General features: G+C 54.2%; 1 protein-coding gene and 1 long non-coding RNA gene across 15 annotated transcripts in view; one reads left to right on the forward strand and one right to left on the reverse strand.

The window, feature by feature from the left end:
- Nfix (nuclear factor I X) overlaps nucleotides 1-17,956 on the forward strand; it is a 97,094-nt gene that overhangs the window by 74,408 nt on the left and 4,730 nt on the right. For 6 of the 12 annotated variants that reach the window (XM_063278304.1, XM_063278302.1, XM_063278307.1 and 3 more), the window contains 5 exons: nucleotides 1,125-1,261; nucleotides 3,916-4,038; nucleotides 6,018-6,193; nucleotides 11,487-11,634; nucleotides 13,791-13,882. In XM_063278304.1, the coding sequence (XP_063134374.1) occupies nucleotides 1,125-1,261; nucleotides 3,916-4,038; nucleotides 6,018-6,193; nucleotides 11,487-11,634; nucleotides 13,791-13,882 (676 nt within the window). The remainder of the gene's footprint in view (nucleotides 1-1,124; nucleotides 1,262-3,915; nucleotides 4,039-6,017; nucleotides 6,194-11,486; nucleotides 11,635-13,790; nucleotides 13,883-17,956) is intronic. The other 6 variants (NM_030866.1, XM_063278308.1, XM_039098013.2 and 3 more) reach the window with 3 other exon arrangements.
- LOC120098485 (uncharacterized) lies at nucleotides 889-6,021 on the reverse strand. 3 transcript variants are annotated; one of them, XR_010060158.1, is made up of 3 exons: nucleotides 4,498-6,021; nucleotides 2,304-2,450; nucleotides 889-1,364 (listed from the first exon to the last, which is right to left on the reverse strand). It is a non-coding gene; the product is annotated as an uncharacterized LOC120098485 (long non-coding RNA). The 3 variants fall into 3 exon arrangements; XR_010060157.1 differs by lacking the exon at nucleotides 4,498-6,021 and adding an exon at nucleotides 2,557-3,921; XR_005496698.2 differs by lacking the exon at nucleotides 4,498-6,021 and having other exon boundaries at nucleotides 2,304-3,969.

Raw genomic sequence — 17,956 nt, forward strand, 5'->3', positions numbered from 1 at the left:
GGCATGGACCCTGCCTGGAAGTGGGTCTCAGAGGAGGCATATCTTGTAGAGATGGTGTTTGAGCCGAGACCCATAGGGAGCTGGTAGGAAGAATCTACCTGGAGACTCCAGGTAGCTTCCCTCTCAGTCAGAATTGGATAAGTTGTCAGGATTATCCCCGCAGAGTACTTTAGAGACCAGAAGACTCTTGAACTCATTTAGGGGAGTGGGAGCCCCTGGAGAGGGTATCATGGGATATATGTTCCAGAAAGCTCTTCGTGGCACAGCATGTATGGCTGGGGCTGACAGCAGCCAAGCTACTGTACCAGGAAATAGTAGAGCATAGACAGAGAAGATGGTTTGTACAAAAAGAGAGAGCCTGGGAGAGAAAGCCTGAAGTGAGAGCCACAGTTCTGCAGAGCGAGGTCGAGTCTTTCCTTTTTACAGAAAAGTTTTTGGTTCACTTTTCCAATTTTTTAAAGTTTTTTGTTTGTTTGTTTGTTTGTTTGTTTGTTTGTCTTTTCAAGACAGGGTTTCTCTGTGATCTGAGGCTGTCCTGGAACTCACTCTGTAGACCAGGCTGGCCTCAAACTCATAGATCCGCCTGCCGCTGCCTCCCAAGTGCTGGGAGGTGTGTGCCACCACACTCCTGGAGCTGGACTTACAGCTTCCTGTCATGAGCACTGGGGACCAAACCCAGGTCCTCTGCAAAAGCAGTGCACGCTCTCAAACTCTGAGCCATCTCTCCAGCCTTTGTACTTGTTTTTAGTCTTGTACTAAAATTTTTAAAATTAGTTTGCTTACTTATCTTTGTTTTGCTGAGGCGGGCCCAACTAGCTGGCCTGGAGTTCACTGGAGTCCCCCTGTGTCAGCCTTCTGAGTACTAGGGTTACAGATGGGAGCCACCACCACTGGCTTAAAACACTCTTTAATGACTGAGTTCCACAGCACAGCCACAGCCGAGAGCTGATAGGAAACAGTGGGCGGGTGTAGAAGGCAGATGATGGTGTTTTGCCTGTTCCTTGATGGGCTTTCAGTGATGTCCTGGTGACCCGAGGGAGAGCAGGTCTGGACATGCTCTACTCCAGGAACTGGGTGGCTGGAACTCTGGTCCACTTGATTCGCTGCTTCTTCTTCTTCCTCAGCACCACCAAGCGCCCCAAGTCCATCGACGACAGTGAGATGGAGAGTCCAGTCGATGATGTATTCTATCCTGGGACAGGCCGCTCCCCAGCAGCTGGCAGCAGCCAGTCTAGCGGATGGCCCAACGACGTGGATGCAGGTACGGACATGGCAGTGACAATGTGGCAGCCTGTGCTCCCCGTGGCTGCTTTTGTCAGGCACCACTGTCAGGCTCTCTCAGGTCCTGAGGCTGGCAGGCCGTCCTGATGGAGGGGAGTGAGGCGAGGAGCTGAGCCACCCAAGTTGATAGCCGGCCTGTCGGCATGGTGGGTAGAGCAGGCAGCTACCAAACCTACGGTGCCATTTGTTGAGGACATGGCCTCTTCTTCGTAGATCTCTTACCTCTAGAGATCTGCCCCGCCTTGTGGTTCCCTGGATTAAATCATTCCCCGAGCTGGACCCAGGGTTGTGTTTGAGGACTCCTGGCTTTCTGAGGCAAGGGCAGGCAGCCTTTGTTTTGAAAGGTACTCAGCAGCATTCCTGGCTCCGCCACTAGATGCCAGTAGCAAACATCTACCCCTTCTGTAGTCGGTTGTTTTTGTTTTGAGACAGGGCCTAGCTCTGTAACAGCCAGGCTGGCCTCAAAATTCTGAATGCTGTTACCTCAGCCTCCCAAGTGCTGGGATTGCAGGGTGCATCACTGAATACGGCCACCCTATTGGATGACTATAAATGTTCTTAGTCAGTGCTGGGTGCCCTCAGGGAGACAGATGTGAGGTAGTCTAATCCTAGCCTTGAGGCCCAGCTTCACAAAGAAACTCAGAACTGAAGGTGGAGGAGAGCAGACCTGTCTTGGGAAACTAGCAGAGAGCAGAGATTCTACAGAGCCCAGAGGAAGCCGCCCACAGCTTCCCAGTCCTCACTGGCTCAGCTGGCTTCTTGCTGAGCCCAGAGGGACAGATCTGTGCCCACCGAAAGCTGCGTATGTCCTTGAGGCATTGGGACCCTAAAGTGCAGACCCGCCATTGTACAATGGACGGAGAACCTGCCCAATGTAGATAGAGCTGGGGACACTCTGGATGGGGCTGGGGACCGGGCTTTGTTGTTTGAGCCAAGTGCCTGGTAGAGAATGGACTGAGAGAGCCAGTGTAGCCCCTGGCTTTGACTTTGGTTCCTGTGCAAAGACAGCAAAGCTTACTTACCTCCTGGTCTTGGGTTGAGGGAGTGGGCTTGGCACCCTCTAGAGCACCCGTGGAGACTGTGCTCAGTGGAAGGGCACCCCAGCAGGACTTGGAGGTCCCTGGAGCAGACAGGGCCTGGGCCAGTGTGACACATCCCTAGGGGGATCTCTGGAGGTGGATAGAGAGAGCGCTGAGAAGGTTGAAGATTGTTATGCACCAGGTCCCAGGCTTGCCCTTGGGCAGGTGACATCTGCAAGGATTGCTGCTAGGGTACCTCGAGGACCCGCTGACTGCCTGTGACTCCATGTTCCCGAGAGCCTCCTTGCCAGGCTTCTGCAGTCTGTGCCCTGTCTGCTCTACCGCCTGCCATTTCTGCTGCTTCTGGTGGTCCTGCCGCGCACTGCACTGCGCCCCCAGGATCCCTTACCCCCCAACTTGCCGTTGTTTCCCTGGGCTTCGACAAATCGCCAATTAAGCAGCCCAGCTGCGGGATGGGAACAGCTGGGAAAGCACTGTGCAGCAGCAGGGACAGCTGTGCACAGCTGGTGGGGCACTCCCCCCTCCTCAGCATGCCAGCTATCAGGTGGTACACAGCTGCCTCCAGATAACACCTCTGCTGGTCGCTGGGAGCTCGCCCTCCCCCTCCCTCTCCCCCCCGCCCCCCCCCCCGCCACTTCTCTCTGTGGTTGAAACTCTGGGTTTCTATTCTGCAGCCCCCTTTCCCCATCACAACCAACTAGATTTATCCCTCTAAGATCGGAGCTCAAAGTCTACCTCACCTCCACCTTGCCTGGTCACTCTGGGCATGGCCTTGAAGCTCAGCCCAGGACAAGAGATACCAAAAGAATGTGGCCGTGGGAGCCCTGTTTGCCAACCTGTCACCTTGATCTGTGCATACTGAGCAGAGATGATGTTGGCTTGCAATCTCTGACTGTCAAATGCAAAACCCAGACGGGGTCTTTTTTGCTCCCCTGTTTCTCTGGCTGAATACCTACCGCCCTTGCCTTTGCAATGGGGCAGAGAAGAACTGCACTGTCTGAGCCCTCTAGCCGGGGCAATCCTTGCCCTCTTGGCTGTGCCCAGGGTACTCCCAGCTCTGGCCCCTGCCTTTGTTCTCTTGTAGCCACTCTGGAGGGCGTCTAACTGTGTTTTCCCTTTTCCTTTTCTCCAGAAAGAGGACTGATTCCCTCAGGCCAGAGTATCCTAGGGCTCAGGGTGTCTTGTCACAACTCCCAGTCTGTAGTCCCACCCTTGTCTCTCTGGCTCCTTGCGTGGCCCGTCACTCCTGGCCCGCCATCTGGCATCTGTGGACTCCTCAGGCATCCCTTCCTAGATGATGCTAGCCCTGCACCTGTTTCAATTCCTCTACTGACGGTCAGAAGCAGGATGGATGCCTTCCTCTGTGCCCCTCTTCCCCAGCACACTCTCCCACATGTTTCCAGGGGCCTCATTTTCCTCTTTGCAGAAGCAACCATAGCCAGATTGCACCCCTGAGGTCAGGCCACAGGAGGAGCAGAGCAGGGCCCGAGGTGGAGGAAGGGCCGCTGGGCGCTGAGGAGAGAAGGAGCGGGCTGCTTTGCTGGCTTCCCACCCCAGCCAGCTAAACCCGCGTGTTGCTGCTTCCTCCCCCCAGGCCCTGCTTCTCTAAAGAAGTCAGGAAAGCTGGACTTCTGCAGCGCCCTCTCCTCTCAGGGCAGCTCCCCACGCATGGCTTTCACCCACCACCCGCTGCCTGTGCTTGCTGGAGTCAGACCAGGTGAGAGATGGGGGCGGGACTTAAGGGGACACTGCGGGAGGCAGCCACAGCAAGGGGCAGCTGGCAAGGTACAAGAGGGGGCCAGGGAGCACTTTGAGTTACAGATCTGGCCTCCCCAAAGTGGGTCGGGTCACAGCAGTGGGGAGGTATGGGATGGGCAGTGTACCTCTGAGAACCAGGCTTGCCCACTGGGTGGGTTCCTAGAATCCCTCCCACGTGCTAACTCTGGCTGTGTAAGTCTATGTTGGGTGCATGTTTTGCACATGCTCACTGGGAGCTGCATGCAGCCTCCCCCCCTCCCCCTCCCTCACCAGCAAGTAGTTGAGCCAAGTTGCTCTCCGGTGGATTAGAGAGAGCAGTCCAGGTTCCTGGTGTCTGTCCTAGAGCAAACCGGCACCTAATCTGGGCCTCCCTGCCTTTCCCAGAAGTGAAGGGCTGGGCCAAAAGAACAAGGCTCACCATAAAAAGGACTGTCCTGCTGCTTTGAGGACACATCTCTTCAGCCACCCCCCCCCCAGAAGATGCTGGATCTTCCTGAGGGTGGGGCCAGGCAGGATACCCGGGAACCTGGCTCTCCCGCACGTGCTACTTTCCTCCCTCAGCACCCATCTGGCAGCAAAGGCCTGGCTTTTGTTTGCACATGGCCCTGTGTCTGCCATGCCTCTCTTCTCTTCTGTAGGACACGGCAGGGAGGTTTACCTCCGGGCTTCCTCCTTGGGGCCTCCTGGCTTAAAGCCCAGAGGCAGCCAGTGCTGGGGTAGGGTGTGGTGGCCACAAGGTGGGGGCAGGGAGCCCAGGCCTAGTGCAGGCAACAGGAGGGAGGCAAGCCCCACCCTGCTGTACTCCATTTTTATGAACTCCAGAGAGAAGCCAAGTTTCCTCAGCCCCCTAATGAAACTGAGAGCAAGAGTGCGCTGATTGGAAACAGACAGGAAGGGGGAGAACTTGAAGAAGAGCTGAGGCCTATGCAGGGGTAGGAACTGTGAGTTCACAGCGACAGGGCCAACACGTGAAGGAGGCCTATGCATCCGCTTACAGGATCGGAGTTGTGTGTGCCCGGTGCCGATCCTGCACAGGCAGGGCCTGTCTGTCCAGAGACCATGGAGCCATGGTAATCTGTTGTTGGTACTTCAGGCAGGCTTAGATCTAGGACCTGACAAGTGAGGTGTTTGCCAAGGGTAAAAGAAGGAAAATGTCAAGGGTGCTAAAAGCTCAATGGAAGACAAGTAACATATTAGTGTGTTGTTTCTAAACAAAAACAAACAAACAAACAAACAAAAAACAATTATAAACTATAGGATGATTCCAACACCTGAAATCCCAGCACCCAGGAGGCCAAGGCAGGAGGATAGAGAATTGGAGGCCATGTGACTGTCTCAAAAACCAAACAGGAGCAAAATCTTTTGAGAAGCAAATAACATTGTAACAGTTTGCGGGGTGGAAAGCTCCACTAGCAGGCCGGGAGCCTCGGTCCTGCGAATACAAAAGAAAACCAAGCATCCAAAAGCAAACAACCAGAAAGCAGGCAGACGGTGCCTGCAGCCAAGGCATTAATTAGGAAGTTAGGTCAAGAGGGTGCAGAGTTTAAGGTCATCAAGTTCAACCTGGGCTACAAGAGACCCTATCTCAACAAACAATCTAGAAAAGCAACATTCTAACAGTTTTAAACAGGCCTAACCCTGCACTGGTAGCTCGCTATTCACCTGCCTCAGCGAACCCCCAAGCCAGCCCCAGTCAGATAGTATTTATAGAAGCAAGCAAGCAGCCGGCCCTCAGGTACTAGCCTGCCAGTTTAGTTTAGTTTATTGCATTGAATTTTTTTTAAACTTAGGTGGCAGGCGTTTTGTGCCTGACACAGAGCTTCTGCCCCATTCCGCCTCTTCCTCGGGATCCTCAGCCCTTCTACCAGGCCCTGTGCCTTGCTTTTGCACAAGGGCTGTTCTCACCCTTCTCTTTCTCCCCTGCCTGTGTGCACACAGGGAGCCCCCGGGCCACAGCATCAGCACTGCACTTCCCTTCCACCTCCATCATTCAGCAGTCGAGCCCGTACTTCACACACCCAACCATCCGCTACCACCACCACCATGGGCAGGACTCGCTGAAGGAGTTCGTACAGTTTGTGTGCTCTGACGGCTCGGGTCAGGCCACCGGGCAGGTGAGTCCAGAGGGCACAGGAGGCCCTGTAGCCTCATCTGTTTATCTGTGTGTCTATCTGTCTGTCTGTCCCATCTGTCTGTCTAAGGGCTCACAAGGAGAGGGCCAAAAGTCTGGAGCATACCTGGAGTTGGAGCTGCAGAAAGCCCATAGAATCTACCTTGTGGTCAGTTTTAGTGGGCTCAGGACCATTATGCTGGGGCCTGTCTGTTAGGGTCGGAGAGTTGGGGCAGCTGTCCAACCTTCCTTTTGGGGCTTCTTGTCCTTCCTGTTGACCCGTGGTTCCCAGCAGGAGTGAGCCTATAATTTGGCCTTAGACCACCACCTCTTCCTAAAATTTAGAGGGTCAAGAATTTGGCAGATTCTGAACCTGAGCTGGCTCATCACTGTTGACTCTCAGAGTGTTTATTCTTCGTGGTGCAAGGCTGCCCTGGACTCTGTGGGAGGCATCCCTGGCCCCACCTGACAAAGCCTGTCCCTCCTTCCTCTCAGTTATGGCCATCAAATCTGTCACTGGCTTTCAGTATGCCCCACGTGTGAAGACAGATTCCTACGTCAGGATTCTTAACAAAGGGCTCCCACACCATTATGGTTCTAGAAAATCCTTCTGATTCACAATTCTGTGGGACAGTCGGGCGCCCTGTGGATTCCTTCTCTATCAGCCAGCCCCAGGGCCTGGTCCAAACCCAAGGTGCTCAGCAAAGGAATTAATCCAGGAAGATACTGGGCCAGAGACGCTGGCAGGGCGTGCTCACCGTGAGATGAGACGCGGTGGTCGGGGCTCCTGGGCAGTTCTGTGCAGTCCAGCAGCGTGAAAACTTCTCAGTGCCTCCCTCAGCTGGTACAGATAGTCTGGCTGTGAGAAGCCAGCAGGAAGATGTTTGAGGGGTTTTGGAAAAAAAGTTGGGAGAGGCCTTCTGGAAGTCCACAGCAGAGGCAGTCCAGGGGGAAGAGCAGTGGTCCTCTGTTGTCCAGCCAGGCTGCCTTGAGGTGCTCCTAGAAGAATGGGCATTTTCTGGTTCCAGGGTATGACTGACTGGGCTAGGGTCTGCATCCTGGGTCTCTGCCCATCCTTGGGACTGGTCCTGTTTCCTCTGCTTGCTCCCCCATCCCTACCCTTCTGCTGCCCTCCTCTTCTTCCAAACTTCACCCCACAAGAGTCGTTTCTCTTGCCGACTCTACAGCTGAGCACATTTGCGGCCTTCCTGCCTCTCTGGATTAAAAACTGCCCATCTCAGAGGGGTAGGGCGGTAGAACTGGCCCCTGGTTGACACTTCAGAGAGAGAGCAGACTCCAGATGGGTACTGCCTAGCTGCAGAGGCAGCCAGGCTCTCAGTCTGGATAAGCCTAGGACCTTTAGGTCAATGCAAAGAGCCTCTAACCACAGGACCCTGGAGAAAGAATGAGTTTGGTTCCTGCCTCCTGGGGGCTGGGTTCCGAGCCTCTCCTGTGACCTGTCATGTGCAACATGGAACACTCGCTTGCCTAGTTATTTTCTCAAGACAGGTACCCGTTTCCATGAGACTGCAGACAGATGTAAGCAGACACCTTGCTGAATGTAACTAACACTGGGGAGTAGGGAATCCTGTCAGGACCTCCTCTCTGACCTGAGACTGAGAGAAAGCTTGCCTCAGGGACCATGGGGCTTCTGAGGGGAGTCAAGTGATGCACTCCTGTGGGGAAGAGTCTGGCTTCTCGGGAGAATGGAGGCTATGCTGCTGTCCCTGGCCACATAGAGAAGCAGTTCTCAGACTTAGCCTGAGTAAAGAGTTACCCAGAGGCCTCAGCATTTAGCTTACTTCAGTAGCGGTGGAGTCTAGGAACCCAAGTGTCTACCAAGACCCTGCTCCCAGTCCTCTGGCCAGAACCCCCACTTTAGGAATCCTTGACCTTAGAGCCTACAGGAGCACCTCCCTCAGGAACCCCAAGTTACAGACCAGCCTTTCTGAAAAATATCTATAGCGAAGAAATACACACTATTACAGAAGGCTCTCAGGCACCCTAATATTTCATCCTTCCACCCAAGTCTAGGGTGCTCGTTTAGACGGTCACATGGAGACAGCATCTAAGGTGCTGCCAAGGGCAGGAGGAAGGGTTCTGGGTAGAAGTGTTTCAGGGGTGGTGAGGGCCCAGTGGTGGTAATGACTTAGGCAAGCAGAGTGCTGCTATCAGTGCGAGGTGGGTGATGTGCTGGGCCAGTTGTAGACTCCTTTCAACCCCAACTCAGTTCCTAAGGTAACACAGAATCAAAGACCTTGATATTTTAATGCCCTGACTTATATCGAACCTAGAACTCCGATGTTCCAGGCCTTCTAGAAATAAGTCTGAGAGTATTGTAACTAGCCTCATCAAGTGGGGTTGTCCTTTTAGACACTCTCGCAAGAGACGGGCTCCATGCTGTGTCCTAGATGCTTGGAGCCCAGAGAGAAGTCATGAAGCTGTGACCTGTGGGACTGTTCCATTTCCTGTCTAGGGGAAGCATGGGCCGAGAGCCAGACAGACCATAGACACCAGGGAGGAGGCTGCTGCTTGGCTCTCACTGATGCCCCTGCAGAGCTGGAAAGCCTCCCTTTGGTCCTGATGCTATCTAGAACCAAAGAGTCACTCTCTCAGATGCTATACCTAGCCCAAGAGACCCCAGTCCAGGTCACCGATAGGGATGCTGGGTAGCCCGATGCTCTGTGCTGTTATCCTTAGAGTGTGCAGGAATGGCAGAAGGGATAGCGTGTCAGACCTAGCAGGTCACTGGGGATAAGGGCTTGTAGCTAGAAGAACCAGAGGTCTGGGTCAAGTGTGACTGAAGTGGAGCAGGAGCTGGGCAGTGCATGCCTGTAATTCCAGCATTTGGGAGGCGGAGTCATCCTCAGGAGTAAAGCATTGCCACACAAACTTAATGGCCTAAGTTTGATCCCTGGGACCCACGAAAAGATGGAAGAGGATGAAATAGAGCAGAAAGGACAGCATGGTCCCACCTGAGGAGAAGACCCTAAGGTCTCGCTCGCCTCCTGGAAGTGAGACTTGAGTGCTACACGAGCCCGCTGGAGTGCTGGAGTCTGGGGTCAGCCGCTCCCATGACTCCAGTGAAGGGCCAAGGGTATCCAAGAAGAATAGGACAGTGAGAGGCCAGCATGACTCGGAGACTCTGGCCGGTCCGTGGGTGTGTGTGATGCTTTTAGAACAGACCTTAAGGGGTTCAGGAGGGAGTTTCAGGGAGGGCACTCTGAGGTGAGCAGGGCTATACTCTGACCTCACTGTCAGCCTGAGCTCTAGAGAGTCCAAGGAACTGAGAATGGGAAATGCCTGGAGAAGAGATAGGGTGTGGAATAAGAACCTTCAGGGACCACTGGTGAGATTGTGTCTCACTTGTAAAATAGTGGAACATTTCAATGAGAGCTGAGCTGATTTGCTTGTAGTGAAGAGGGCCCAAGAGGTTGCCAAAGGCTCTTGGGTCAGACAGATATGGCTCTGCCCCAGGCATGGCCAGTGTAGCAGGTGACTTTGGATGAACTGCTCCCCTGAACAGAACCTCACTGGAGTCAGCTGTAGAATGGGTAGACAAAGCTTCCTTCGCATCAAAGGAAGTATTATTAGCTTTGAACAGAAAACGAGCTTTCATCCTGCAAGCTATAGGCTACCCACTTGAGGCCAATAGTATCTTCTAGGCCTCAGAAATGACTCGAGATGTTGTCAGGCGACAGGGAGCAGAATGGCCCTGAGGTGAGAACTGTTCCCTTGTGAGTAGTCGGAAGGTCAGACACAGCATGAGTATAATGGCTGAGACATGGTGGGACATCCAGAGAACCACACTGAGCCACTCACTGTCAGCAAGGGTGGCCCCACGCCCTCCACCCCTCCCCCCACAACTACTCCCCCCTACGCCCACCCCTGCAGCCTCATTCTCATCAGCCAAGAGTGGGGACAGACTGATGATGACTGGAGACCTCTCACCTCCCTGGAGAGGGGGTGCGGGGGTTCCTGGGATTTGTCTTCCTGTAGGAGGAGCACTGGACAGGTATTATAATGGTGCACCCTTAAACTCCGAGCTCGCACTCGGGATGTCGTGTCGAGGCAGGAGGTTTACCAGTCTGAGGGCAAGTTGAGAGAGAAAGACCTCCCTAGGACTTGTGCCTAAGTGGCCAGAAGGGCTGAAGTTTGCTCCATAGGAAAAGAAGAGCTGGGGCCAGGCCTCCCTGCGCCTGAGCTGCTGCAGGTGGGCATGGAGGGCTCTGCCCCAAGCAGCAGGAGGCAATGCTCCAGGTCTCTCCAGGGAGACTGTGCCTGCCAGTGGCTGGGGAGCGTGTGGCGCGTTCTTTCTCTGAAGCCTTGAAGCCGACCCAGACACGGTCAGGCACGAGGCCTGGAGGAGAAACGAAAGTTTGAGGCCAAAGAGGGCACAAAAGGACAAGGAATGGATCTTGGTGGCAGAATGTCCCTGGCTCCTGAGGGCGTGCGTTATCCAGGGATTCGCTCTTGAAGAACCTCACAGAAGTCGGAGCCGCCAATGGCGTATTTTCCTCGCTGGCTGATCTTTCTAGAAAAGGCCAGCCTCCCACTGTTCCCAGGCTGAGAACAGGATCTGCTGGAGATAGAATGGAGGGTGAGCTTCTCATGGCCTCCTGAGCCAGGCTGCCCATTGGGGCGGATATCGGCAAGCCTGTGGCTAGTCAGCCAGCCCCAGCTAGAGCCATGGAGGGAGCGTGCCCTTGAGACCTTGGAGGTGAGCTGGCCCCTCATTCCTGCCATGAGCGTGATTGTTCTAGGTGCAGTGGTGTGCATCACTAGGTGGTTCGTTCCTGTACCTAGAACATCTCGCTTAAAAATTGACAAGTGTGCCACCGCGTACGGTGGCATCGCCTTTAAACCCAGCCCTTGGAGCCGGAGGCAGGTAGATCTTGAGGCCAGCCTGGTCCACATGGTGAGTTTGAAGCCAGCCAGAGCAACACAGTAAGATCCTGATCAAAAAAGAAAGAAATGAGGAATCACCCGTCGGACACCCCCTTCTTCCCTCCCACTACTTCATAAGAGGAAAAAGAAAGAAAGAAAGAAAGAAAGAAAGAAAGAAAGAAAGAAAGAAAGAAAGAAAGAAAGAGACAGAGAGAAACACCCAAGAGACCAAATAGAGGCCTTACACCCTCCTCCGTCCTGTGCCTAGAGGAAAGGACCCTCTCTCCCACTCCTGCATCTTCCATCGGGAGTGCCTGCTCTCAGGAGCAAGCGGCCGGCCGCGCAGGGGAGCGAGCGTGTGTCTGTGTGTGATGTGCCTTCATGCGTCACTCTATTTATGTTGTTCGCAGCCCAACGGTAGCGGCCAGGGCAAAGTCCCGGGGTCATTTTTGCTACCGCCGCCGCCTCCAGTGGCCAGACCTGTGCCCCTTCCTATGCCTGATTCCAAAACCACCAGCACGGCCCCAGACGGCGCCGCCTTGACTCCTCCATCACCTTGTAAGTGGACGATGAAATCAATACCACAGCGCCCAGCATCCCTGGCCCATCTACACGGTCTCCACTGCAAAAAGAGGAGCGCCCCCTCCCAACAAAGCCCCTACCCAGAGCGCCTCAGAGCCTCCTACCGGATGAGCAGGGTCGAGCCCTGGCCATGGCCTCCGGGCCTCAGTTACACCAGCCAGCACCCCATGAGCCCTGCCCACTGCTCCCAGCCAGGCCCTGGCCCAGGCCCCCCTGGGGGGCGGGAGGGAGAGTGCAGTGGGGCACTGGGCCGGGGGTGCTGGCGCGGGTAGGGGGGCGGGAGGCACAGCCATGCCATCTTCATGCCCGATTGCTGCTTTTGGTTTTGGTTTTGGTTTTGGTTTTGATTTTTTGGTTTTGTTTTTCAATTTTTTGTTGTTGTTGTTTTGTTGTTCCCTTACACACACCAAAACAAATTGAATGTGACCACAAGGTGATGCCACCGCCATCTTCTTTTTGCCTTGCCCCCTCACCTCCATCTGGCCCTTTGGGCCTCTGAAGATGCAGGAGGCTGCTTCCAATGCCTTCTTCCCTCCGTCTCTCATTTGGTTGTTTCTTCCTCTTCTTCTTCTTCTTCTTCTACTACTACTACTACTACTACTACTACTACTACTACTACTACTACTACTACTACTACTTCTTCTTCTTCTTCTTCTTCTTCTTCTTCTTCTTCCTTTCTCCTTTTTTCTTTCTTTTTCCCCCTTTCCTCCCCTCTTCCTCTTCCTCTCCTCCCATCCCTTCCTTTCCCTCCCCCTCAGTTCCTTTCCCAGGTTGTAAGTTCCAAGGAGAAGTGGGGGGCACTGGGTCCTGGCTTCATCTTTTTCTTCCTCCCTCTCTCACTCCCCCTCCCTCCCTCCCTTCTCCCCCCCCCTTCCTTTTTTCCTTTAAATCCAATGACAAATGTTGCCGAAGGGAAGAGAAGAAAAATCTAAGTGGAGAGCTAGACCCAGCTAGACCCGACGTGAAGGACAGGAGAGGTGGAAGGCAGGCGGCACTGTCTTGGGCTGGGACAGGGGTGGGCAGAGCTCTGAGCTGGAACTGTGCAGGAGTGGGTGGGAGGGTGGCCCATGTCAACACTCCTGTCTGTTGGAGCTCTCTGTCCTTCTCTCCCGTGGTTTGAGTTCTGTCCCCCTCCCTGCTCTCTCCATGCCATCTTCTCATTTGCATATGCCATTAGACATGATCACAGTCACTGGAGGTGGGCAGAGTTGGGGAGGGAACCAGGTTGGGGCAGACCTCTGGAGAGAGGTGGACAGGAACTGGTGAGCATGTCTGATATAGACAGGGGTGGCTTCCCAGGCAAACTGTGACAGTCCATTTTCCTCTGGGGACTGTTTCCCAACTGTCAGGTTCAGCTGGATACCCCAGAGGAGCTCAGGGGTGTTGGGTTCATTTTTCCCCTGGGGCACTGGACAGCCGCACCCCCCCCAGGTGGCTGAGCTTTGGGGCTCTGTCTGCGGCCTCTTTCTCTGTCACCTGGCCTAGCACACTGATGGGAAGAGAGTAGCATGTGCTTCAGCCTCTCTGCCATAGCACAGGTCAGGCGGCCAGGCCACAGGGTCTTTTGTGACCACTCCTGCTGGCTCCGCCCTCCACTGGACCCCTGTGAGTTCCTGAGCCACTTGCCAACCGATGGGACTGCCCAAGGTGGTAAGTGGTACAGCCCCTGGTGAGGCTGTGTGGCTGGCGAGGTGGCCTGGATGAGAGGGTCACCCAGCCAGGCTACTTCAGGCCACCAGCTCCCACCTTTGCCCTTCTATAAGTAGAAAATTTAGGAACTCCACTGGTAAACCCGGTGGTAGCCATTGTCTCTGTAGGGGACAGAACTAGACCCACGGGACTTCAGCTGCAGCCTCAAGGGCCCTTCTTCACCCCAGCCTCTACAGGCTGAGACAGAAGGGTATGTGTGTGCTCTTGGTCAGTGAGAGGAAGGACTTGGAGCCTGACCTCCCCAGCTGCAGCCCCTCACTCTTCCTTCCTGCAGCCATACCCTGCAGCACGCACGCACACAGGTCTAACCTAGTTTCTCCCTTTCTCAGCCGCCCAGAGAGGCAGTGCCCAGGTGGGTCCCAGAGCCTGACCTGGTCTCTCCCTCTCTCTGCTCCCCCCCACCCCCCCCCCGCTCCCCATAGCATTCACAACGACAGGCGCCTCCTCTGCCAACCGGTTTGTCAGCATCGGATCCCGGGACAGCAACTTTCTGAACATCCCACAGCAGTCTCAGGTAGGAGATGCCTGGATGCACACAGAGGTGTGCACATTGGGAGCACATCGTGGGACGAGGGAAGAAACTGGGGAGGCTTGGGGAGGACTGTTCCTTATGAGCTGCATACCCAGGCTTCTGCCCAGCCGAGCAGCCTCCCTAGGAAGAAGCCTCAGGCTCCCTGGCTAATCAGCTAATTGGATAATTAGCTCTAACAGCCCTGGACCTGGGAAAAGCAGCCTGAGGCCAGAGGCCTCTAGGCCATCCTGGTAAAGCAAAGATGAGAGTCTGAGGTACTAACTGGGAAGACAGCCCTATCTCCCGGATCTCTTCCTGATCCTGTCCTGCCTAACCCGGGCCTTCCCTGTTTCTCCGGGCCTGGGTGGGGCAGATGAAGGTGGAGAAGGGACAAAGCAGGTCTGGTGGGCCGCATGCCCACAGGCTGGCATCAAGGGCAAGGCAGAGCTGGCTACAGGCCTGGAGGCCTCTCCCCTAAGTCCCCCTAAGTCCCATTAGGAGAAAGGTCAAGCTGCTGGAGCCCCCAGTCCCTACTGATACCACCCCTACTTCTTAAAAGGAGACGAGCCAAACTTGCCCTCCAGCATGAGGCCCCCAGGCTGCCCTGAGAACACATCTTCACGAGTGCACACATGGGCATCTCGAGTGCCTGTATCCAGAAAGGATGAGAAGAGAAGCAGGAACCCAGGGTGCTCCGAGCACGGGGAGGACCCACCTCAGGAACCGGCCAGGGGCAGCTTTAGAGGGCCAGGGCTTTCAGAAAGAGCACACAAATGTTCTTCTTTTTGTAAATTTTATAAAAACACTTCCTTGCTGGCTTCCTCGGCCCTGGGAAATCCACCCCTGCTCAGAGCCTCACGGCCACCTCTGCTGGCTCCTGCCCCACCCCGCCTCTGTGGAGGCCCAGTCCAGAGAAAGTTTGGTGGATGGAAGTTTCGTGTGTGTGGTTGGAGGGTCTTTTCTTTCTCTTTCTTTCTCTTTTCCTTTAAAACACCACACACACACACACACACACACACACACACACACACACACACACACACACACACACAACTTAGTCAAACTTCAGAGCTCCCTAGTGGTGAGGAGGGAGGAGAAGGGAACTTCAACCCCCTCCAGCCTCCCGCCCCCTTTCCCCAGAGTCACGTCTGACCCGTCTGGTTTCCAGGAGCAACCAGACATGATGTAACACCCAGATGAACTTGAACTTGGGGGTGTTGAGAAGAAAAACAATGGCTCTGAGCAGGGTCTGGAGCCAGCCCACTCTGCTCTGTGCCAGGGAGGCCGAGAAAGCCCTGCTGGCAGAAGGTGGGAGGGGGTGCCAGGGGAAGGGACAGCAGGCGGCCTCCCCTCCCAGCTCTGGGCTGGCACCAGGAGCAGGACTCCATTGCTCCCTCCCTCTCCCCTTGCCAGTGTGCTTGCTCCACTGCTGCTGGAACCTCCCTCCCTCCCTCCCTCCCTCCCTCTCTCTCTTTCTTTCTCTGTTTTCCCTCCTTCACTTTCTCTGCTTGCTTGACTTGGATGTTTTGAAGCCAAGCCAGAGTTTGAGGCAAGTTTGGGAAATAATTTCTCTCTCTCTCTCTCTCTCTCTCTCTCTCTCTCTCTCTCTCTCTCTCTCCTCTCCTCTCCCCCCCCCCTCTCTCTCTGCGCCTTATGTCGCAGGTGGGGGAATGAACCCTCCCCTGATCCAGTGCCCTGACTGCTCAGGTGTGTCTGGGGATTGTGGGGAAATGAAAGTTAGACACCCAGAGCAGGAGCCCTTGGGCCTGGGGGCAGGCAGAAGGCATTAGGGGGACAATCAGGAGTGGTTTCCACAGTAACCAGTGACTTTAGCTGATCCTTGGAGCACCAGATGGAGACGGGACAATAGAATGAGGAAAGAAAGGAAAATTTTAGCAATTTTATCATTCTCTAAACAGTGCTTTTTAACTTAGTTTTAATCAATTTGGGGCCCGGACTTGGAAAGCCGGGAGGGGTAAGCAGAGAAAGTTGGGCTGGCCTTGACAACAGACCCCTGCTCCCCAGGCCTGTGTAGAGGCCCTCCTAAGTCCCCATCCCACCCTTGAGACTGTAAAGCTGTATTAGTCCAGGAGTCAGCTCAGACCTTGGTGTGGTCCCCCTTCCAGTGTCCTGGGCATCCTCCAACAGCCTGTGTCTGTTAGGGAAGCAGAGCAAGGGTGGCTCCCATGGCCTAGAGCAATGGCATAGAAGCCCATGTTAGCCATTCCTGAGGTCCCAGAGAACACCAGAGTTGGAAGCCGAGAGCTCTGCTGACTGGCCTTCTGGCTTTGTGAGTTTCCACTTCGGCTTTCCAGACCCTTCCCTGGCCTTTAGTGAATAGACAAGTGGGCAGCTGCCCGAGAACCCACAGAGGGAGGCAGGTGCACATCCTGCCAGGTACCCAGCAGGCACTCGGCAGCACTGACAGGCAGCACCCTTTGCTGTTGCAGTCCATACCCACATTTCTGGGTGTTCATCCACTGCACCTCTATCCTCGCCACTGGCCATCTGTAGCAATGTGCACTGACATTAATTAGGAAAAAACCTAGGGCTGGAGAGAGAGCTCTGTAGGAGAGCATTCACCTAACGTTCCGTTCCGAGGGACTAGGCTCCATTTCCACACCTTATTCCAGAAGCCACATTTCAAGTGTTCATGCTCATAAACCATGCTATCAGTGACTGCCTTAGCACATCTAGAGAAAACTCCAGAGGCTCTTTGAAGGTCGAACTTTATTTTGATTTACTTGTGCGTGTTTGAGCATCCACATGTGTGTGCGTGATGCTTAGATATGGGCGTGTGTGCCAATGAATGCATGTGGAGATCAGGAGAAGATGTTTTTCAGTCACTTCTCTCTTCCCACCTTTAGGTTTAGGGATCGAGGTCAGGTCCTTGCATGCTGGGACTGAAGGAGCAGGACACCTCTTCTCCAAACCCATTGCTAACTCTTGTGTTTAATGACCCCCGTTTCACATGGGCGCTTAATGCAGTCCCAAACCAGAGCCCGAGGAACAGGATCTGGCATGAGTTGATCAATATTGGGACAGTAATGTTTTTGCTTTTTAAAATAGTTGGATCCCAGGGCCTCGGATATGTTAGACAAGGCCATACTCATAACCCCGTAGTGGTGGGGTTTCTATTTTTATTTTGTTGGAATTACTAGCAAGTTTCATCATGCCTAGGTCCAATAGTATTTTTTGTTTCTCTGAGTTTCGAGACAGTGTCTGACTCTGTAGCCCAGGCTGGCCTGGGACACACTGTGGAGCACTGGCTGAGCTCAAATTCCACACAGTCTTCTTGCCTCCGTCTCCTGCGAGCTGTGATTACAAGAGAAGCCACCAATTTTGGCTTCCAATAGTGTGTTTATTTTTGAGACAGGGTTCTCAATGTAACCCTGGTTGTCCTGGAACTCACTATGTAGACCAGGCTGGCCTCCAACTATCAAGAGATCACCTACTCGGATTAAAGTCATGTACTACCATTCCCAGCTCCAGCAGTATTTTAAATTTTGGAAAATTTCACATGAAATTCTGCCTGGATCTCTGGCTTCTTTTGAACAGTTGGCCACTCCAGGAGCCTGGTGCCTTCACCCCAAGTTAACGAGTTGGACACTACCTAGGCAGGGCACAGACGTTCCCACGCAGCCTGCTCATGCATGGTTGTGGCGCGGTACATGCAGCAAACAGGGCCATAGGACCATAGGCTCTTACCCACTCCCTACATTTGAGTTCTGTCGCCCAAGGGCTGTGACTATAAGCAGGTCAAGATCATGCATTCTGTGTGTGCCTGGCATCGGTATGGGCTTGGGACAAGGAGGGAATGAAACAGCATTTGGTGTGTGTGTGTGTGTGTGTGTGTGTGTGTGTGTGTGTGTGAGAGAGAGAGAGAGAGAGAGAGAGAGAGAGAGAGAGAGAGAGAGAGAGAGTGAGAGTGTGTGTGTGTGTGTTCGGCTCTGTCTGGTCCTGTAGGCCCAAGTCTATGACCTAGAGCTCCAAGATGATACCCCCAGTTGCCATATCAGGGACCCTCATTTTGTTGTGATGGTACTGCCAGGTATACCCAAGCAAAGAACAGGTCTG

The sequence above is a fragment of the Rattus norvegicus genome, chromosome 19, assembly GCF_036323735.1.
Source record: "Rattus norvegicus strain BN/NHsdMcwi chromosome 19, GRCr8, whole genome shotgun sequence".
NCBI classification, from domain to species: domain Eukaryota; kingdom Metazoa; phylum Chordata; class Mammalia; order Rodentia; family Muridae; genus Rattus; species Rattus norvegicus.